Genomic DNA, 17,087 nt, shown 5'->3' on the forward strand with positions numbered 1-17,087 from the left:
CACCGCTCTCTATTGGAATTAATTGGCTACTTTGTGTTTTAAATTGGCTAGTGTGTGAGTGTGTGTGTTGTGTCTGTGTGAGTATATGTGTATGTATGCACGTAGATGTATCTCTCCCCTCGATGTGTATACAATGTATAATACGTATAATATATTGCTATATATACATGCAAAACGTAATGAAATGCGTAGAAAAATGGTAGTGTGATTTTCTTATAGAATTCCAAGTCAGTCTTTTCTTAGGCCGGAATCAGACTACGCACTGAGGATTGAGATTGGAGACTGAAGATTAAAGATTGAAATTTGACCAATAAAGACAAAGAAATTTCAGCTCCTTTCGTTTCGATTGGTCAAATTTGAATTTTTCAATCTTCAATCTCAATCTTTAATGCGTAGTCTGATTCCGACCTTAGAAAATGCTTGAGGAATACACTACTGGATACTGTTCTTTTTTAAATCATTTTTAACCCTCAGTATTGATCCTTAGTATTCTTAGAATTTTCATCTCGTATATGCCATTAAAGTTCTGTGAACACGGATAATCACGATATTCCGCGAATTTAAGGAAATTTAATAATCTATCGAAAAAAATCCTGTTTGAGGTATAAATTAAATTTGAATATATCGTGAAATAGGATACTGTCTATTTCTTGTACTTTTGTTTATTGATAAAAATTCTTCTGATTAAATTATGATTGAAAGTTACGAGAAGAAAACTCGTTAGAAAAAGATCCGGGGAAAAAAATATCAGAAATGTATTTCCAAAGGAAAATGAAAGGTATCTTCCATTTCCTTTTATATGTCCCTGAGAAAAAATTGAAAGAATTTCCAATCCTCTAAGGAATACACAAAAATCTGAAAAACCAATTTTTTCCAAGTTTCTCGAAATATATTCTTACACATGATAATCGAAAATATTTATTCACGTGTTTATTTAATACTGACAACAATTTAGTACTTAAGAAAAATACTTTCGATTTCTTGAAAAAAATGGTACGAATAAATTGAATAATTTTTTGTGAAATTGAAAGATGCATTTCTGAGATAAATTAAAAGAAACTTTAAATTCTTCGAATCGAGCCTACTATTTTTCTACGCATCCCTCGCGATATATCCCATGCATGTATATGTATCAGCTAGTCGAAAATTGAGGCTATAGTGTGCGGCAGTCTATTGTCTCTCTTGGCTCTTCTCTCCGTAGCTTCTAGTTCCCCGTTTTCCTTCTTCATCCTCCTTTTCTTTCTTCTTGTTATCGATGACTTACTATCTTCCGAATTTCTTCTTAGAGCGCGACGCGGAGTCGTCACCCTCGAGTCCGACGATCTATCTCGGGAACGGGAACGGGGAAGACTTTTTATTCCCATTGGTGTGGAGAGGGTGGCAATTCCGAGGGGTGAGCCACCGTGGAGCTGCAAGTCGTATAAGGCATTAGAGGAACGACGAAGGGCAAAGATAGAAGGGACTGAGAAAGCTAGGCTGGGGGAAGGGAGACGTGCGACCCTTTTGCGGTAAAGCGAGTCGACCACCCTGTGTAACGGCCATCGGTATTTCAACCGAAACGATCTCGACAAAATCGCGTTTATTGCAAATAATTTAATAATATTTTTCTACGTGAATTTCGAAATTTATTATTAGGCGATAATAATCTAATTACCGTGGAGTAGTTAGGGCAATCGATCGCGGGGGCGAGTGACGGGAGAACAACTACGTGCGAATCGTCGAGCTTACTCTTCAAATCAGAATTTTCGGATATTTAATCCGAGCAAAGCTTAATGTCCAAATTGGGAAAATTTTCGAAAGCCTTTTACATCATTTGACAAGACATAGCGCTTGAAGTGATAAATTCAAATGGATTCGATTGAATATTCAACTTGATTAATTATGTAGCCATTAATCAAGAATATCATATTGAAATTAATTCGTATTAAATGTACTTGCTCGGCCATCCGCGTTCTCTAATGATCGAAAACGCGAAGTACGAAATGCCACAATAATAATTTACAACTATCATTTCGCACTTCGGTATTATAGATAAAATCTATAATTACGACTAGATCGTAAGAACATTAAAATCGTCAGCGAGCAGTAAGGTGTGCTTTACTTTCTTTCTTTACTCATGTTCGTTAAATGTAGGAGCACTGTTTTCGTCTATTCTTTATTACAATTGGTTAAGTAAAGAACACAAAGGAATTAGATACAACTAAAAGCATATGTACAACACAAAACAACTCTTCTAAATTTGTGCATCATGCCTAAAGACAATCGTTACACACTGAATCAAGGTTTCTCTTTTGCTCGTCTTCGATGACAAATCACTTTCTATTTTGGTTTCAACTAATCGCCAAGTGACAAACTGATGTCGATAATTATTAATTACCGTTATAGAACTGGAGCACGGACTATCCGCTCGTGACGATTATTTCGAAGAATTGATGAATCTCGACTCTCAATAAGCAAAATATCAAAATTGTTCGTCTGATTTCCATGCAGCTGTCAGCACGCGTGACAGCCGATCGTCTCTCTTTTAAATCTTTCTCTCCTTCTTTAGACACATTTTTTATTTCAATATAAATCTACTTCTCCGTCTTTTGATATATATTATTTACGTGTATTGAAATTAATATTGACCTAATATCGGGTAGATACTATCTATGGAATAGGAAGTGTTTTGCATGGATCATCGGATTATGAATTATAATTCCAGGTGAATTTAAGAGGAGGGAGGTTGGGGAGATATATGCAGATCTTCGAAAGAGAGTTTTCATCTTCTTTCTTTTTTTTTTTTTGGCGCGTCGCGACGTCATCGCTTGTCTTTCTCATCGATACGTATTTCTCTCAACTGAAGGCTGCATGGTAGATCAGGCCTTCTTTTACACTCATAATGTCAACGACAAAACAATGTGCTCCGTTCAGGCATTTCCTCTGTTTTCTTTTATGCACAAGTAGTGGAATGGCGAGACAATGACGGCGGGTGTGTCGTGCGCTTACGAAACCGGGGTGACCGCTTGCAAATTACTGTATTCAGATTATTAACGCTCAAACGTTGCGTAATAGATTATGCCAAGACACTACCGTGTCTTCAGATAGTAAATTAAATTTTCGATTTTTTAATCGGAATTGAATCTGAGACGGGGAGGGGTGGGGGAATCCGAATTTATTTCTCCAATGTATTTATCTTTTAAAGGTTCTGACAAAAATAAAAAAAAAATTCTAAATTTTATTTTTTAATTAAACTTAAGAAAATTCCAATTTCAAAAAAATTTTATTTTTATATTTTACTATTAAATCATTAATATATATTATTAATGCAAATAATATTTTAATGTTATAATGCAATAATATTCTTCAAGATAAATAGGTTAAAAAAATGAGATTAAGTCGCAAATTGGCAGAGGTTCCTCGAAGATCGTAATTGTTTCCTTTTTAATCAGATTATTTCGGGCTCGCTTTTAAGTTAGCCGCAAAAGTGGGCCAGCAGCGTTGCGATTACTCGCTTCAGCAACGCTCTCACGAAATAGAGAGAAAGAGAGAGACACAGAGGGGACAGAAACACACTCTTCGGACAAAGGAACGGTATCCCGCCGAGTAATGCCGAGTATATTATTGTCGCGCGGATGTTTAAGGAGCCGGATGTTTAATTGCGCGTACACGCGAAACTGCAGCTAATTAGCATCGCTAAACGCGCCTCGTCTGTCGTCACTTAAGACATGTCGCCGAAATCTGTGAAAACTGGCGTCAGATTATCTCAATTTCCGTGCATTTCCACAGAATTTATTTCTGAAACTCATTACGAGTAATTATACACTTGCACGTTTTTCAATTAACTCAGTTACTGCGAACGAACACAAGGTATTGTTGTTCTAACACAAAATGAGCGTGCAGTTGTACTTTGAATAATACAATTATTTACGAAATATATTGAAATATCACTCGCGAACATTTTAAAGCAAATGTTCGGATTATATATTCGACGGATATAATCCATTTCAATAATTTCGATAATAATCTTTAATTTAATCTACAATAATTAAATACGTATCGTATTTTATAAGAACTACATTCAATCCGGCTTTAATCATTTTTAACAGAGAGTTAATTTAGAAATTATTACCTGGATTGATACAATATTATTAAAATTTTTCTTGTAAATCTCCTAACTCGAAATAATTTTTTCGGATTTATATGGATTCATACGGAAAGATCTTCGAGGAATTTTATTTCATTATTTCTTTTTTATTTTAAAACACAAATATTTAATCAACCACTCGTCGTGTGGTCGTGGTGATATCGAATTCATTTGTAATTATATTTAATTATAAACAAGTGTGTCACCCCGTTTGAGCGCAATCAACCCGCCTTGACACGAAATGCACGACGCGACCGATCCGATTCGAAAATGCGATGAACTATACAGAGCGCTTCGAAATCGCTAACTCTACTCTCCTTTTAACTTTCAAACACGTACAAATAATAATATAGCAGTATAGTTTTACGGATAATCGTAGATAAGCATTTATCTATTTGTACGCGTATTTATCTTTCGAAAATCGCAAGAAGATCGATGACATCAGCGATTTTGAAGGCACCGTGTATATCGGTATCGCGGTTCAAAATGTTAGAGGCACGGCATATATACATCATGAGGTAAACAAAGGATGGTTAGAGAACCCAAGGTGAGACAGTTGTAACGCAAGCAAAAGGCAATATACTTGGTATTATAAAAAATAGGCTGGATCATGTACCTCTGCGAGCGAGGTCGCGCCGACTATAGCTGACTCTCGGTTCGTTCGGTTCGTTCAGGAGGAGGCGTAACACGATTTGTAGTGGTAGTGGTAGTGGTAGTAGTAGTAGACGATAGCGGTAGTAGTCGATAGTAGCTGACAGTGGTAGATAGCTGAGTCGGTAGTGGTAGTAGTAACGTGTACGTATACGCGGCGCAGGGCGCTGGTTCGGCGATCGGCTTGCTCTAACTTGACAGCAGAGTAAGCAAGACGTACAATTGTTACACATCCACCATCAGTTGTAAGTAACACTACCCAACAACACACACCTTGTAGAAGTTACGACGATAACGGTACATATTGGGTATCAAATCGACAGGCCGAGACGTACATTGTAAATGTCCTTATTCCATACGCATTAGATAATATCTATATAAATCGATTTCGTGGAGGATTTTGCCATAAAAGTCACGCCTAGATTTTCGAACCTTTTTGAAAGTTCAAAATAATTTGTATCGATCCGACTGAATTATACGCGAATTTATATTAAATTTCAAATGATTGTAAATTCGTTATTCGTAAAAATTATTCGTTGCTTAATACATCTTTTTTTTTAATACAGTAAAATTTTTTAAGGATAATATAGTTCATAATACAATATATTCACGCTTAATTTTTGTTAAATATGTTATAAGTGCCAAAACACGTCATAAAAACCAATCAGAAAACAACCTATAATACAAAAAAATCTAGACGTACTAATATCTTCAATTTCGAAATGGATAAATACAAGGAAAATAACGAAAATTTAAAATCTTACACTTTGTTTTTGTTATACTTCTACAAAAGGAAAGTTAAATTTTGTTGAGTAGTGTAATCTGGGGAAAAATATTACATAGATCTGTTACTATTAGAGATGTTTCTTCGTCTCAATATCGCAGAGAGAAAATTAGAACAATATTCTAAAATACAAGCTTGATGATTGTCCTGAATTGTGCGAAACTCAATAATTAGTAATATGTTTAAAATTAAATTAAATTATGAGATATAGAAAAAAGTTTATATTTTTTCTATTTTCCAACTCCACTGAAACTTTTAGTAGATTCTAATGGATTTCCATTTAAAATCATCTTTATATTTCTTTTATATTTGTTATCACGTAACTTTTGTTGTTTTCATCATCTAATTATTATCTGTATATCATATCGAGAATTTACAATGGTAAACATCATAAAATATTACCTTGTCAATTTATGATGAAATAAATTGATCACTTCAATTGATTATTCCGTTAATACGCTGCTTTCATTACTCTTAATGTAAATTTTCCTGTTCAAAACGCTATTTTAAATACGTAAATATAAAGCTATCTTCTTATTTATTTATGAACATAAATCACTGTATTTTCTGAAAATTTATAAAGAATAGATAATAGATTTCAGAGTAGAAATAAAAAAAATAATCTCATTAATATTTTATATTAAAATTTAAAATTAAAAAAAAATATATATCTAAAATCTAAAGAGATGGTGACTTTGGTGTATTTTATATTATTATCAATTAAGCGATAAACGATAATGTTCAAATAATTTTGAGAAATAAATGACAAATTATCAAAGAGAGTACACACAAAGAGAGTGAAAAGAAACGTGAAAAAGAAAAAATCATGGAAAAGATTTTATACATATATTCCTGAATCTTTTATATCCTCAACTTTAAAATCGTTCTAATTCTCCGTTCGACGATATTGATAACTATCAGTTTCTTATCTACTTGATTTCTGCTCCTTCGCTATATCGAGAGATCGCATACAGCGATTGTATCACAGTGGGCCGACAGGGTTACGTGAAAAATGCATATACATTTTAAACTTTACATGTTATTCTTTCTCGGAACAACATCAAAAGCTACACAGCGTCCCTTGTGGACGTTAGCAAGAGGATCGCCAGGACGAAAGGCCCCTCTTTCTTTTTTTTCTTTCGATTCATCTCAAATCTCGCATAATCGATCGATTTTGAAATTTACTTTCTCCCTCGTTACGCGTTGAAAGACTCTCTCAGCCGGCTCTAGTCAGCGCTACTCTTCGAACATCCCGATATATCCCGCTCGCGCTACTCGATTGCTTGATAAGAAACACTGTGCGCCCCTCTATGAACTCTCTTGGGGATTATTAGCTTGTCTGTCTTTGTTTATCTAGGATTTAGGATATAGGCTCGCGATGCCGGGATAGGTACGAATGCGAAGGAGGGAAGATATTGATTTCTTTACAACATTAATCTCGAGGGACAGTAAAAAGGAGAATGTTGCGAATATGTTTTTTTCGTTTTTCTTTCTTTTTTTTTAATTCTCTTAGATATTTTTCGTCGATCAATTCTAGTGACTTTGCTGTATGCGAAAGGGAGACTTTTATGAGTCGGGTCGTGTCATATCATATGTTCCAAAACCACAGAAGCATTATAGCTATTATACATATGTATATTCATACATCAACGATACAAACCGCAATTTTTTTATTTCGTCATTATTTCGTCACTATTTTTTAAATCTCGCAATTAATGATTAATGTGAAAAGCTCACGATATTCTGCTGAATTGAATTTCATTCAAAAAATTACACGAAGAATAATAATTCCTTTGAAAATGCTGGAGTAACGAAATTATCACATTACAGTCATATAAAAATCTTTGAATTGACTGAACGGAATAAAAAGTCCTTTTATAGAATTAAAGTAGACGCAAAATTAAGAGGTGGTGCAGTGGATCATGTACTAAAATCGAAAAAAAGTTAAAAAATTTTTTAACATTCTTTCGATCTTAATATAAAATCCACTACACCACCTCTTAATTTTGCGTCTACTTTAATCCTGTAAAAGGATTTTTTATTCCGTTCAGTCAATTCGAAGATTTTTATACGACTGTAATGTGATAATTTGGTCACTCCAACATCCCCTTAATCAGTTGATATTTTAACAAGCTATGCATTTCATAATCTTGTTTTTTTTACTTTCTTCAGTAATTTTGGAACAAAACAACGTGTACCGATCGGCCAAGGGCAACTCGCGTGGATTCGTTTTATAATGCGGCTTACCTCGCGAAGCTCTTAAACGCCGCGGACTGCGGATTAATGCAGAGCGGCACTCGCGACGTGTTCAGCTGCTCCGCTATAAATTTGTGCATCTCCTCTGAAACAGACAACGACGTACCATGTAAGTAAATGACGGAGTTGGGACGTTGATGACGCGATACAGTTTCCCGCGGTCAAGATAACGATACTGTGAATAACGCCATGGTTATATCCTCATCGCGTGATCCAGCGCTAAACGCAGCTAAATCGTCCTCATTCTCGTCCGTTGTGTGTGTGTGTGTGTATATAATTTCATACTTTTTAAATTTTATTATTACACTGAAAAAATGTTGGTCATTTTTAGCCCATTGAATGATCATTAATCAATGTCCGACTTAACGTCCAGTTAATTCATTGATACAATAACTGGATTCATTAATATAACTACATATTCATGCATTTTTGCAATGAATTCTAGTAATAGTTTTATAACTTAAATCATTATGAGAATTCATTGGACCAATTTTCATTAATTCAATGAATATTTTATTGTATTTACGTAGTTTTGGTTCAGTATATAAATAGTATATATAAATAGTATGTATTGAATTATTGAGTACAAAAAAAGGACGAGTTCAATTTTGTCCGAAAATAAGTTTTTCTTCTCATTAATGGCTACGTTTACACCGTGCGCTTAGTCCGCGACCTATACGATAGATGCCTTTGTTTAACTTAAACAAAGGATAAACAAGGGACATCTATCGTATAGGCCGCGGACTAAGCGTACGGTAAACGTAGTCAATCTTGAAATAGATAGGTATGTTTTCAGTACGAAGACACTTTTGTCCCAAACTTCTAAGAAAATAAATAATGAGTGGAAAAAAGAACACTAATCCGCAACTTATCCACTTCGACGATTTGAAAAAAAAATGGAACGCTATATATCCTATTTGTACTGTAGAAATACATTGTTTTTTAGATGAGATTTTCGAATAGCAACAACTGAGCTTGAAAAGTAATCAGAAGAGATATTTTAATAGTCAGTATTTTAACTTCAACGTTTTCGAGGTATTTTGTGTAAATTATATAATATTGTTTAACATAAAGCGACATAATTGTTTAAGAAAAATGAAGATAAATAAAGTATCTGAGTGGCGTACTATAATATTTTTAATTTTTTTTTTACCAACGTTGAGTGCAGAAAGAATATGAGTACAAATTTGAAATTTAAATTTTTTGCTTAATAGACAAGCATTTCAAGAGCTAGAAATGTTTCAAAAATATTATTGAATATCATATTTAAATTTGCAAAAGTAATTTTCTTTATTTTTCCACTGGAACTAAAATTGAACAGTTTTTTGTTAATACTGAAAAAATTAATAAATGTGACTCGTCCTCTTTCTAAACTCTCGATTCATTTATTATCGCAATCGTTATTAAGTTTAAAAGACTAAAAATTCTAAAAAAACCTTTCTGTACCGACAGTTTTCCAAATTTCACGTATACTTTTAAATTTCACAAAATTTTTACATGTCATACGTCATACGTAATATTTTTCTGTACGCTTCTGTCAATCGTTGCAAACAATTAAACTTGCAAATATCACTGACAATGAGCTTTGATTTTAATGTGAATACCACATTCAGCAAGAAATTACGCGATGATAATAATAATAACAGCAGCATTTTTTTTATGTTATTCTGGTTCGCCGTTCTTCGCTTCATCGTTGACGATTATAGTAAAGAGGAAAGACACACGAGAACCTCACGGTTCTCAGCGACCAAGCGTTGCTGAGATAAACCATGATTTATCGTGACACGCACACATACGCGAGAATGTTTATCGCGGTTATTGTTCTCGAATAGCACAGGCACGTGCCTGAGATACTTACCGTATACGTCACTACCCACGATACGCGCGATATTCTCGAGACAATATATTGAGTTTCCTCTACACAATTTGTATGGCAAAAACGAATCTCTAACTGCCAGTCGCACTTTGTACAAGATTTAACGTAAAAAGTCGACGAAAAATCAATATAAAAAAAACTTGCTGTTATCAAAATGTTAAGCATCAGATCTTTCCAGTTTTAATAATATTCTAAATCAATCACATATATAAAACGTAAATCTTACTTATCATTGAAAGTAAATTAAATCTACATTAGTCATTATTTTTATTACAAAATATATACCTACTCGATATTTGCGGCTGTCGCAAAATTCACATGCTATTATTAAATGTTACGTAATACTTTCATAAATATTCGTAAATGTATTTTTCCGCCAAATTCAAAAGACACGGCATTCGCGAAATTTTTTTTTCTTTCATTACTTTTTTTCATCCCTACAGGAATTTTCAACGCGTCAGAATTTCTCACCTTTTACTTGCTGAACGCTCGTGAGCTTTCGCTCCCAGAGATCGTCGAACGGATGGGCGGCCGAAGGCTCGAAATCCACCCTGTACTGTCTCAAACCGGCGCTCGTCGTATAACAGCATGTGCACATACACGAATGATATCGAAGCCGTCCCTCGTCCAGATAAGGATGCGCCAGAGCGTCCACCACGGTGATCCTCTTGTCCTGTGTAACAATAATTCATCGGAAAAAACATTAATAAATATAATATCAATTACTAAATTATAAAATGAAGTGCCAAATCCGTGTTAAATAATATGAATCTCAGTAATTAACAAGTAGGAATTGATCTTTTTTTATTAATATCAATATGTATTTATGTATAAATAAATGCAACAGAATTAATAGTTGAAATAGTAATAAATGATAATAAAATATGAAATCCGAGATTGTAGTTATTATCCAATTTGAAGTGATAAATTAATATATTTTGCAAGAGAGTAGTAATTTATTTAAAAACAATAGAACTTATAGATATGATTTTGGAACATTTTTTATTATAAAATAAACTAAATAAGTTTTATATGTATATATATATAAACTAATAGGTAAATTAAATAAACTAAATTGAATACTATCTGCATCAAAGTGAAAAGTTTTAAGAAAATTTTTGAGGCTCGGCATATACCTAATTTTATGTGTAACAATTGTGTGAATTGAAGTTAAAACTTATTCATCAAACAAAGTGAATTCAAATAAAATGAGAATAGTGTAAAATTTAATGTGAAGAAATAATCTATTTTTGCGTTAAACAAAGACTTACGGGATCGAAGACTAGCATCTGGCAGAGCAAGTGGACGGCCTCGTGCGTCGCCTGGCTGCTAAGATTATACAGGGTCGCGAGCGACGGCGGCTTCTGCGCCCTTCTTAGCATATGAGACTTCGCGCCCTCGCACGCATACCTCATCTCCTCGAGAGTGGGCGAACCCAACAGCTCCGTGATTAATTCGAGCTGAGACCAAGATAGAAGGCACGTTTTTTCATTGCTTAGTTTCGAGATAAACTAAGACGTAAAATACTCACGATATCTAACTGATATACCTACTTCTACCAATGTATATTAATTTTAATCTCGATTCAGTTTACTTTTCATTTTTCGAGTTTCAATAATTAAAAAAGATGACAAGTAAGTTGAACCGAGATTACAATTAATCTACATTGATAGAAATGGGTATGAGATATATTTACTGATGTCTCGCGCAACCGGAATCATACACATCAAGAACGATTTTACTGAAGTATTTAAAGATAGCTATAGATCTGAAAATAATATTATTAGACCAATAATTATGTAGAACGCTCAAGCATAATGAATAATGTTTTAAAAAGTTTTGACATTCTAATAACTAGTTCGAACTTACACAACTATTTTGTGATGATCTAACAAAGTTATTTTCAAATCTGTGTCTACATATATATATACACAGAGTGTCTATTCTTGAGGTAATTTTGAGACGAAAATCCTAATATGAAAATGTCGAGACTATATTGATTTTTTAAATTATAAGCTAACTTTAAATGCTTATAAGTTAAAAACCATTTTACTTTTATAGCCTCTATTATTATTTTTGGATTCTTTTGAACATTTTAAGACGAAAATCCTAGTACGAAAATATCGAGGCTATAATAGTTTTCGAATTACACGCTATTTTTAATCAATTATAATTAAATAATTATTGTAGCCTCGACATTTTTGTATTAGGATTTTCGTCTCAAAATCATCTCAAGAATAGATTTTAGAGGAAATATGGTAGTTATGAAATACCCTGTATATTTATATATATGTATATATAAATATATATATAGATAAATCGTTCTTTCTCTCTCTGAGTAAGTCAAGTTTAATATGCAAATAAAGCCCTTTAAGAAGAAAGACACAAGCTAAATTTTTGGGGTCCATTTTACTCACCTGTTGCACGGGGCTTTGGGCCTGGAAGAGGATCCGTCGGCGTAAGAGCTCGCCGAAGATGCAGCCGACACTCCACACGTCCACCGCAGCGGTGTAGTGTCGCGCGCCCATCAGGATTTCCGGCGCGCGATAATACTGTGTCACCACTTCCTGGGTCATATGAACGTTCTGGTCGGGTTCCGCCACCCGGGCCAATCCGAAATCACAGATCTGGAGAAAGAAGACACTTAGTACGTTCGACGTAAATAGATTAATCTAATTAGTTAAATTTAGAATATGGCTTCTGTTTGGAACAAAGCATTTATGTCGGACAAACAGATCCTTAATTATCGTCTGTATTTCTTCACTATTAAGTTCAATCGGAAAGAATATATGATATATTCAAAGTCGTTAATATTTAAATTCAGGTTGACATATCTAGATCGAGACTTACTTTTAGTACGCAATTGCTGTTCACTAAGAGATTTCCGGGTTTGATGTCCCTGTGGAGAATTCGGGCCGAGTGAAGGTACTTGAGGCCTGAAAACAACGATATGTCACAAATCATAAACCTGTACAATAATAATGTGCGACCAGATCAATTTGCTAAAAATCAATTTTTTGTAAAAAGATCGCTCCGAAATAGCTCTCTTTGTTAAAAAAGGGAAGCAATTCTTTATAAAGAGAAATCGGTTTTAAATAGTTCCTTTTAGTTAGAAGAATCGATTTTTCGCAAAATAGGTCAGTTTAAAATCGCTACTGTGTCGTTTAGGAAGATTGATCTTTTGATCGGAAATCGGAACATCCCTATTATCTTATAATCGTGTCAAATTTCAAAAACTTAAAATTACTTTTTATCAGATAGCAATAAGACATATAGGATGTATCAAAAAGTTTTTATAAAGATGACTAAAGAATTAATTTAATCACATGTCTCGAATAAAAAGACTTGCAAATTTCGGATAATTTCCGAAATACTAATTAGAAAAATTGTCAAAGTTAAATTCGATTCGCTCGCTAATTAATTTTATGAGAACGGCAGCAACATATCGATGGATATTAATCATCGGGATTTTTATCGATAAAAATTGACACGAGATCGTCGCGCCGTCTCGCTCATACGAGACTGCGAAAATGATAGTGATGGAAGAATTTTTCTCGGTGGCGTGACAAGCTGACAAAACATCAGAGACGCCGCTGCTGTGACATGACACGTTGGTCGTGTCAACGTGAACCCAATTTTCGTGCCGATGAAAATTCGCCCCGGGCAAAATGTAGACCGGCTCACTTTTTGCTGATGAAAATTCGGGGCACTTCGAAACGAAGATTATATCAAGCTTAATCAAAAATCGGTTATTATTTTGTCGAAAATAATGCTCGTCGATGAAATTCGTGCCGCACGAATTTGCGTGCAGCGCAAATGTGATGAATAATAATCGAATTTACTCCTTTTAATGGAACAACGCGGAGCGTAGAAGTTTTTATGGATTCTTTAATCAATCTATTATATATGTATATTTTATATTTAGCAGTTATGAAGAGAAATATAATAATAAGTCCAATAATAATGAGTTTAAAAGAAATTACAAAATCAAAATTTACAAATTTACGTTGTGAAATTCGGAAAAAGTGATTTGCTAATATAAAAAATTGCAACTTTATAATATTATAAACTCATCACGATATTAAAAAGTAAATTTATACGGATTTAAAAAATAAAATGTAAATAAATAGAATGTAATATTATTTTCATAGTTTTCATATCACAGGTTTCGAAGATAATAATAATAATAATGATAATGATGATGATGATGAAAGAGGTAAGTTTCTTGAAGCCCGAATTAAATTACTTATCCTAATATGTAAGAATTTAATAGCCGATAGATTACTTCGTTGTGAAAAGGGTCAGACAAGTTTAACGATAAATCATAACGTTAACGGTGACGATCGGGGCGTTTCAAATCGATCACATTCTTCACTCGTTTTATAAATACACGAGTGACGCACGAGATACGCTTTAATTAGTCAGCACTGATTCAATTAGTCGATATACAAAAAGTTCGAAAAAAACAACGTAATTTCTCCGACTCGTTTCTTAAATTAGTTTATTCTATGATGGAAAATCGGCGTACTTAACTCATAGGGATTTCGCGAAAGTTTCTTTCGTTTGCCTTTGTTTCCTCGCCTTACTTTAAAGCAACAATGTCTCTCTCGTACAAGAATGGTGGACGTGGAGAGGCGAGAAATAAACAGGGCAGTAACGAGATTCCTTTAGTTGTTTCCCGATCCATCCCTGTCAACGAATCGACTTTGCCGTTCGTTCGTTTAAGTTGATTCAGAGAAAACACGTTGAAAAAAGGCACGGCGTGTATTTTAAGGTACAACATATTGGCAAGTTAGTTCGCCGAACGTTCGATCACAGTTTCAGTCTTTCCCATTCTTTCAAAGTGTTCGTTTAAATTGAAAGAAGACCGTCAGGGAACAGATCGTTATGATGCGACAGCAAATTATCGGAAAATTGATTATTACGGAATATCTTCGCAGACATGTATAATGAAATAAAATTAGATGAAAGAAAACGGTTTAACGAATTTGGTCTATTTGGATTTCCCAAATATATCTTATAACTTATGTAATTTATTATACGCACCGTATATCCAAAACTATAGGATTATTTTCAGAATTACGTCCAATCACCGCCCTGAGTGTGAGTCACGCCGCAAATACATTTGAGACTTAGTCTTCGTGGCAATAAAACTCGGTAATATTACCGGGGGTAATCCGTCGTCTGAGGGGTGGCTAGTGAGATCGGCGAGTCCGCCTCGCCGTAATTAAAGTCCCTCGTCCGGGTTTGCTGTATAGCCGCTCTTATTATCGTATCCGTTCGCACGCGATTAACTCGCATCCCGAAAGTTCTCTCTCTCTCTCTCTCTCTCTCTCTTTCCCATTAAGCTGGAATCTTTGCGTGCGCTTGTTTAAGCAGCGTAAAAAATTCATTTAACCGTCAAGCTGCACCGCTTAATCGAATATTAAACTATTACAGATGAATTCGTAATTCCCTTTCCCTTCTTCTTTTCGACGAGAAAAATATTCAGCGTTTAAAAGGAAAGCTATAGTAGCTAGATGACAGTGAATAAATGCAAATTTGCATAAATTGATAAATTTTAGATGTAATGTATAATAAATATATGGTCTGATGTGGCCTCGGATTGCAGCAATAAAAAACAGACATTTCATTCATTGTTATATCTTGTCTTTCAAAATAGTCTTCCATAACATTAATACACTTTAAAAGTTCTGTAACCTAAAAATTTTGTTAAAAACCAATATTATGATATTTAATCTTAAATTTTTTTAATGTACTCAAAATATAAAAATAGAGAAAAAAATTCTTCCTAAAAGATACATAGAATTTTCTACAAACACACAATATCAAAGCATAATCTAAAGATTAAATACATTCGAAAGTTTCAACATAAAAACGAGATCGTAATAATCTTTTAGCTATATAATAAATCAAAAGAAAAGTTGTGCATTTTATATATTAAATATAAAATAATATAAACGATCGAAGCTAGCTAATGATATCGTGTAGACTTCGCAAATCTCTTAATTAGTTTCTAATTAATCCACAGAATTCGCTATTGCATTCTATTGAAATATTATACGACAAAAGATCCTGTTAGAGAGTCTGCATTTTTATCGATATTGTGTCGATCATGCATTATAAGTCAACTTTGTCCCTGTCCACGATAAAATCCGGCGAGAGCTGCAGAATAAATCGTGAATTTAGTTATACCGAGCAATTAACTAGCGGTGCGCGTGCGGAAACGCCTGCTAATTAAAGTCCATCAGCGAGCCACTTATGAATATCCCAATTATTTAATGTCCTTTATCAATGAAATTAGCTGATTCGTGTACTCCCTTCGCAATCAACGTGATTTCACGCGCGCGTCATTTCGCCACGCCGATAATGCGACCGCGAAGCAAGAACGTTATTTTTTCCGATTAATGCAAAAGAAAAAAACGTGATAAACGAAGCTAATTAATGCTGACCAGTTACGGATGAGTTGCTCAATGAAGAACAGTTATTTTCATTTGACTTCGTGTGTATTTGATCACCTTTCTTCTCTCTTCAATTCTTTTTTTTTTATCCCATGAAAACTGAATTAAATTAATTGAACACCGCGCTAATTAATCGGTGATTGGATGTGACAAAAACGTTCGAACGATGTTAATTCGAACGAGTAAAAAATCAATAGAGTTTTTTACGAAAAAGTCCAGTCAATATGACTGAAATCCTGACACAATCTTATCATTTATTCGTATATTTTCATTTATATATTTTTATTCTTTAAAGTATCTCAAACTTAATTATCATCATTACATTTATTAACAGGAGAGCAACTCTTCAAAGAGATAAAAGAGTATGAAAAACCGGTCGCGTAGGTTTATTCTCGTCTAAGATGCCAGTTTTTTTCTTGCAAGTATTCACGAATTACCGGTATGATCTGTCTGATCTGTCTGCTCGTGTCATCCTCGTTGAAAGAAGGTTGCCGACAACCTTGGAGTCGATAACCGAGACGAGACCGGATCTCCCGAAGAGAGGCCTTGACTTTCGTACGTCGGTAATCGCTTGACCTCGCTCGTCGGTCAAATGGGAGAAGAAATAAAGAATTCAACCAACGAGAATGCCGTGATGTTAGGTGCGATGAACCCGACAATGGCAGCCCGGCCAAAGCGAAATGTAATTCGTGACTGTCCCAGCGATGATCTTGAGCGTATTCTCGAATAATCGAATAGTACTTTATCGTTTCATCGAGTTCCAGTTTAATTTTTTAAAACATTTCAACGAGTAAGTTTTTTTTATCTATATTTCATATACACTGAGTGTATGAAGATTATTTACGAAGTTACATTCTATTAAATAAATAAAATACGATGAAAAATGTGCTCGAATATTACTCTAAAAAACAGCGGTGTTTATATTATATAATT

At 34.0% G+C, this 17,087-nt stretch overlaps 1 protein-coding gene across 1 annotated transcript in view; it reads right to left on the reverse strand.

Moving 5' to 3' along the window:
* Nucleotides 1–1,243: 1,243 nt before the first annotated feature.
* nmo (serine/threonine-protein kinase nemo) overlaps nt 1,244–17,087 on the reverse strand; it is a 48,595-nt gene continuing 32,751 nt past the window's right edge. The window contains exons 5-10 of the mRNA XM_018447614.1: nt 12,544–12,629; nt 12,111–12,320; nt 10,965–11,153; nt 10,165–10,366; nt 7,809–7,902; nt 1,244–1,409 (exon numbers count right to left, since the gene is read on the reverse strand). Coding sequence (XP_018303116.1) covers nt 1,355–1,409; nt 7,809–7,902; nt 10,165–10,366; nt 10,965–11,153; nt 12,111–12,320; nt 12,544–12,629 — 836 coding nt within the window. The 3' untranslated portion in view covers nt 1,244–1,354. The remainder of the gene's footprint in view (nt 1,410–7,808; nt 7,903–10,164; nt 10,367–10,964; nt 11,154–12,110; nt 12,321–12,543; nt 12,630–17,087) is intronic.

This window comes from Mycetomoellerius zeteki, unplaced genomic scaffold (assembly GCF_001594055.1).
Source record: "Mycetomoellerius zeteki isolate Tzet28-1 unplaced genomic scaffold, Tzet1.0 scaffold106, whole genome shotgun sequence".
Lineage (NCBI taxonomy): Eukaryota > Metazoa > Arthropoda > Insecta > Hymenoptera > Formicidae > Mycetomoellerius > Mycetomoellerius zeteki.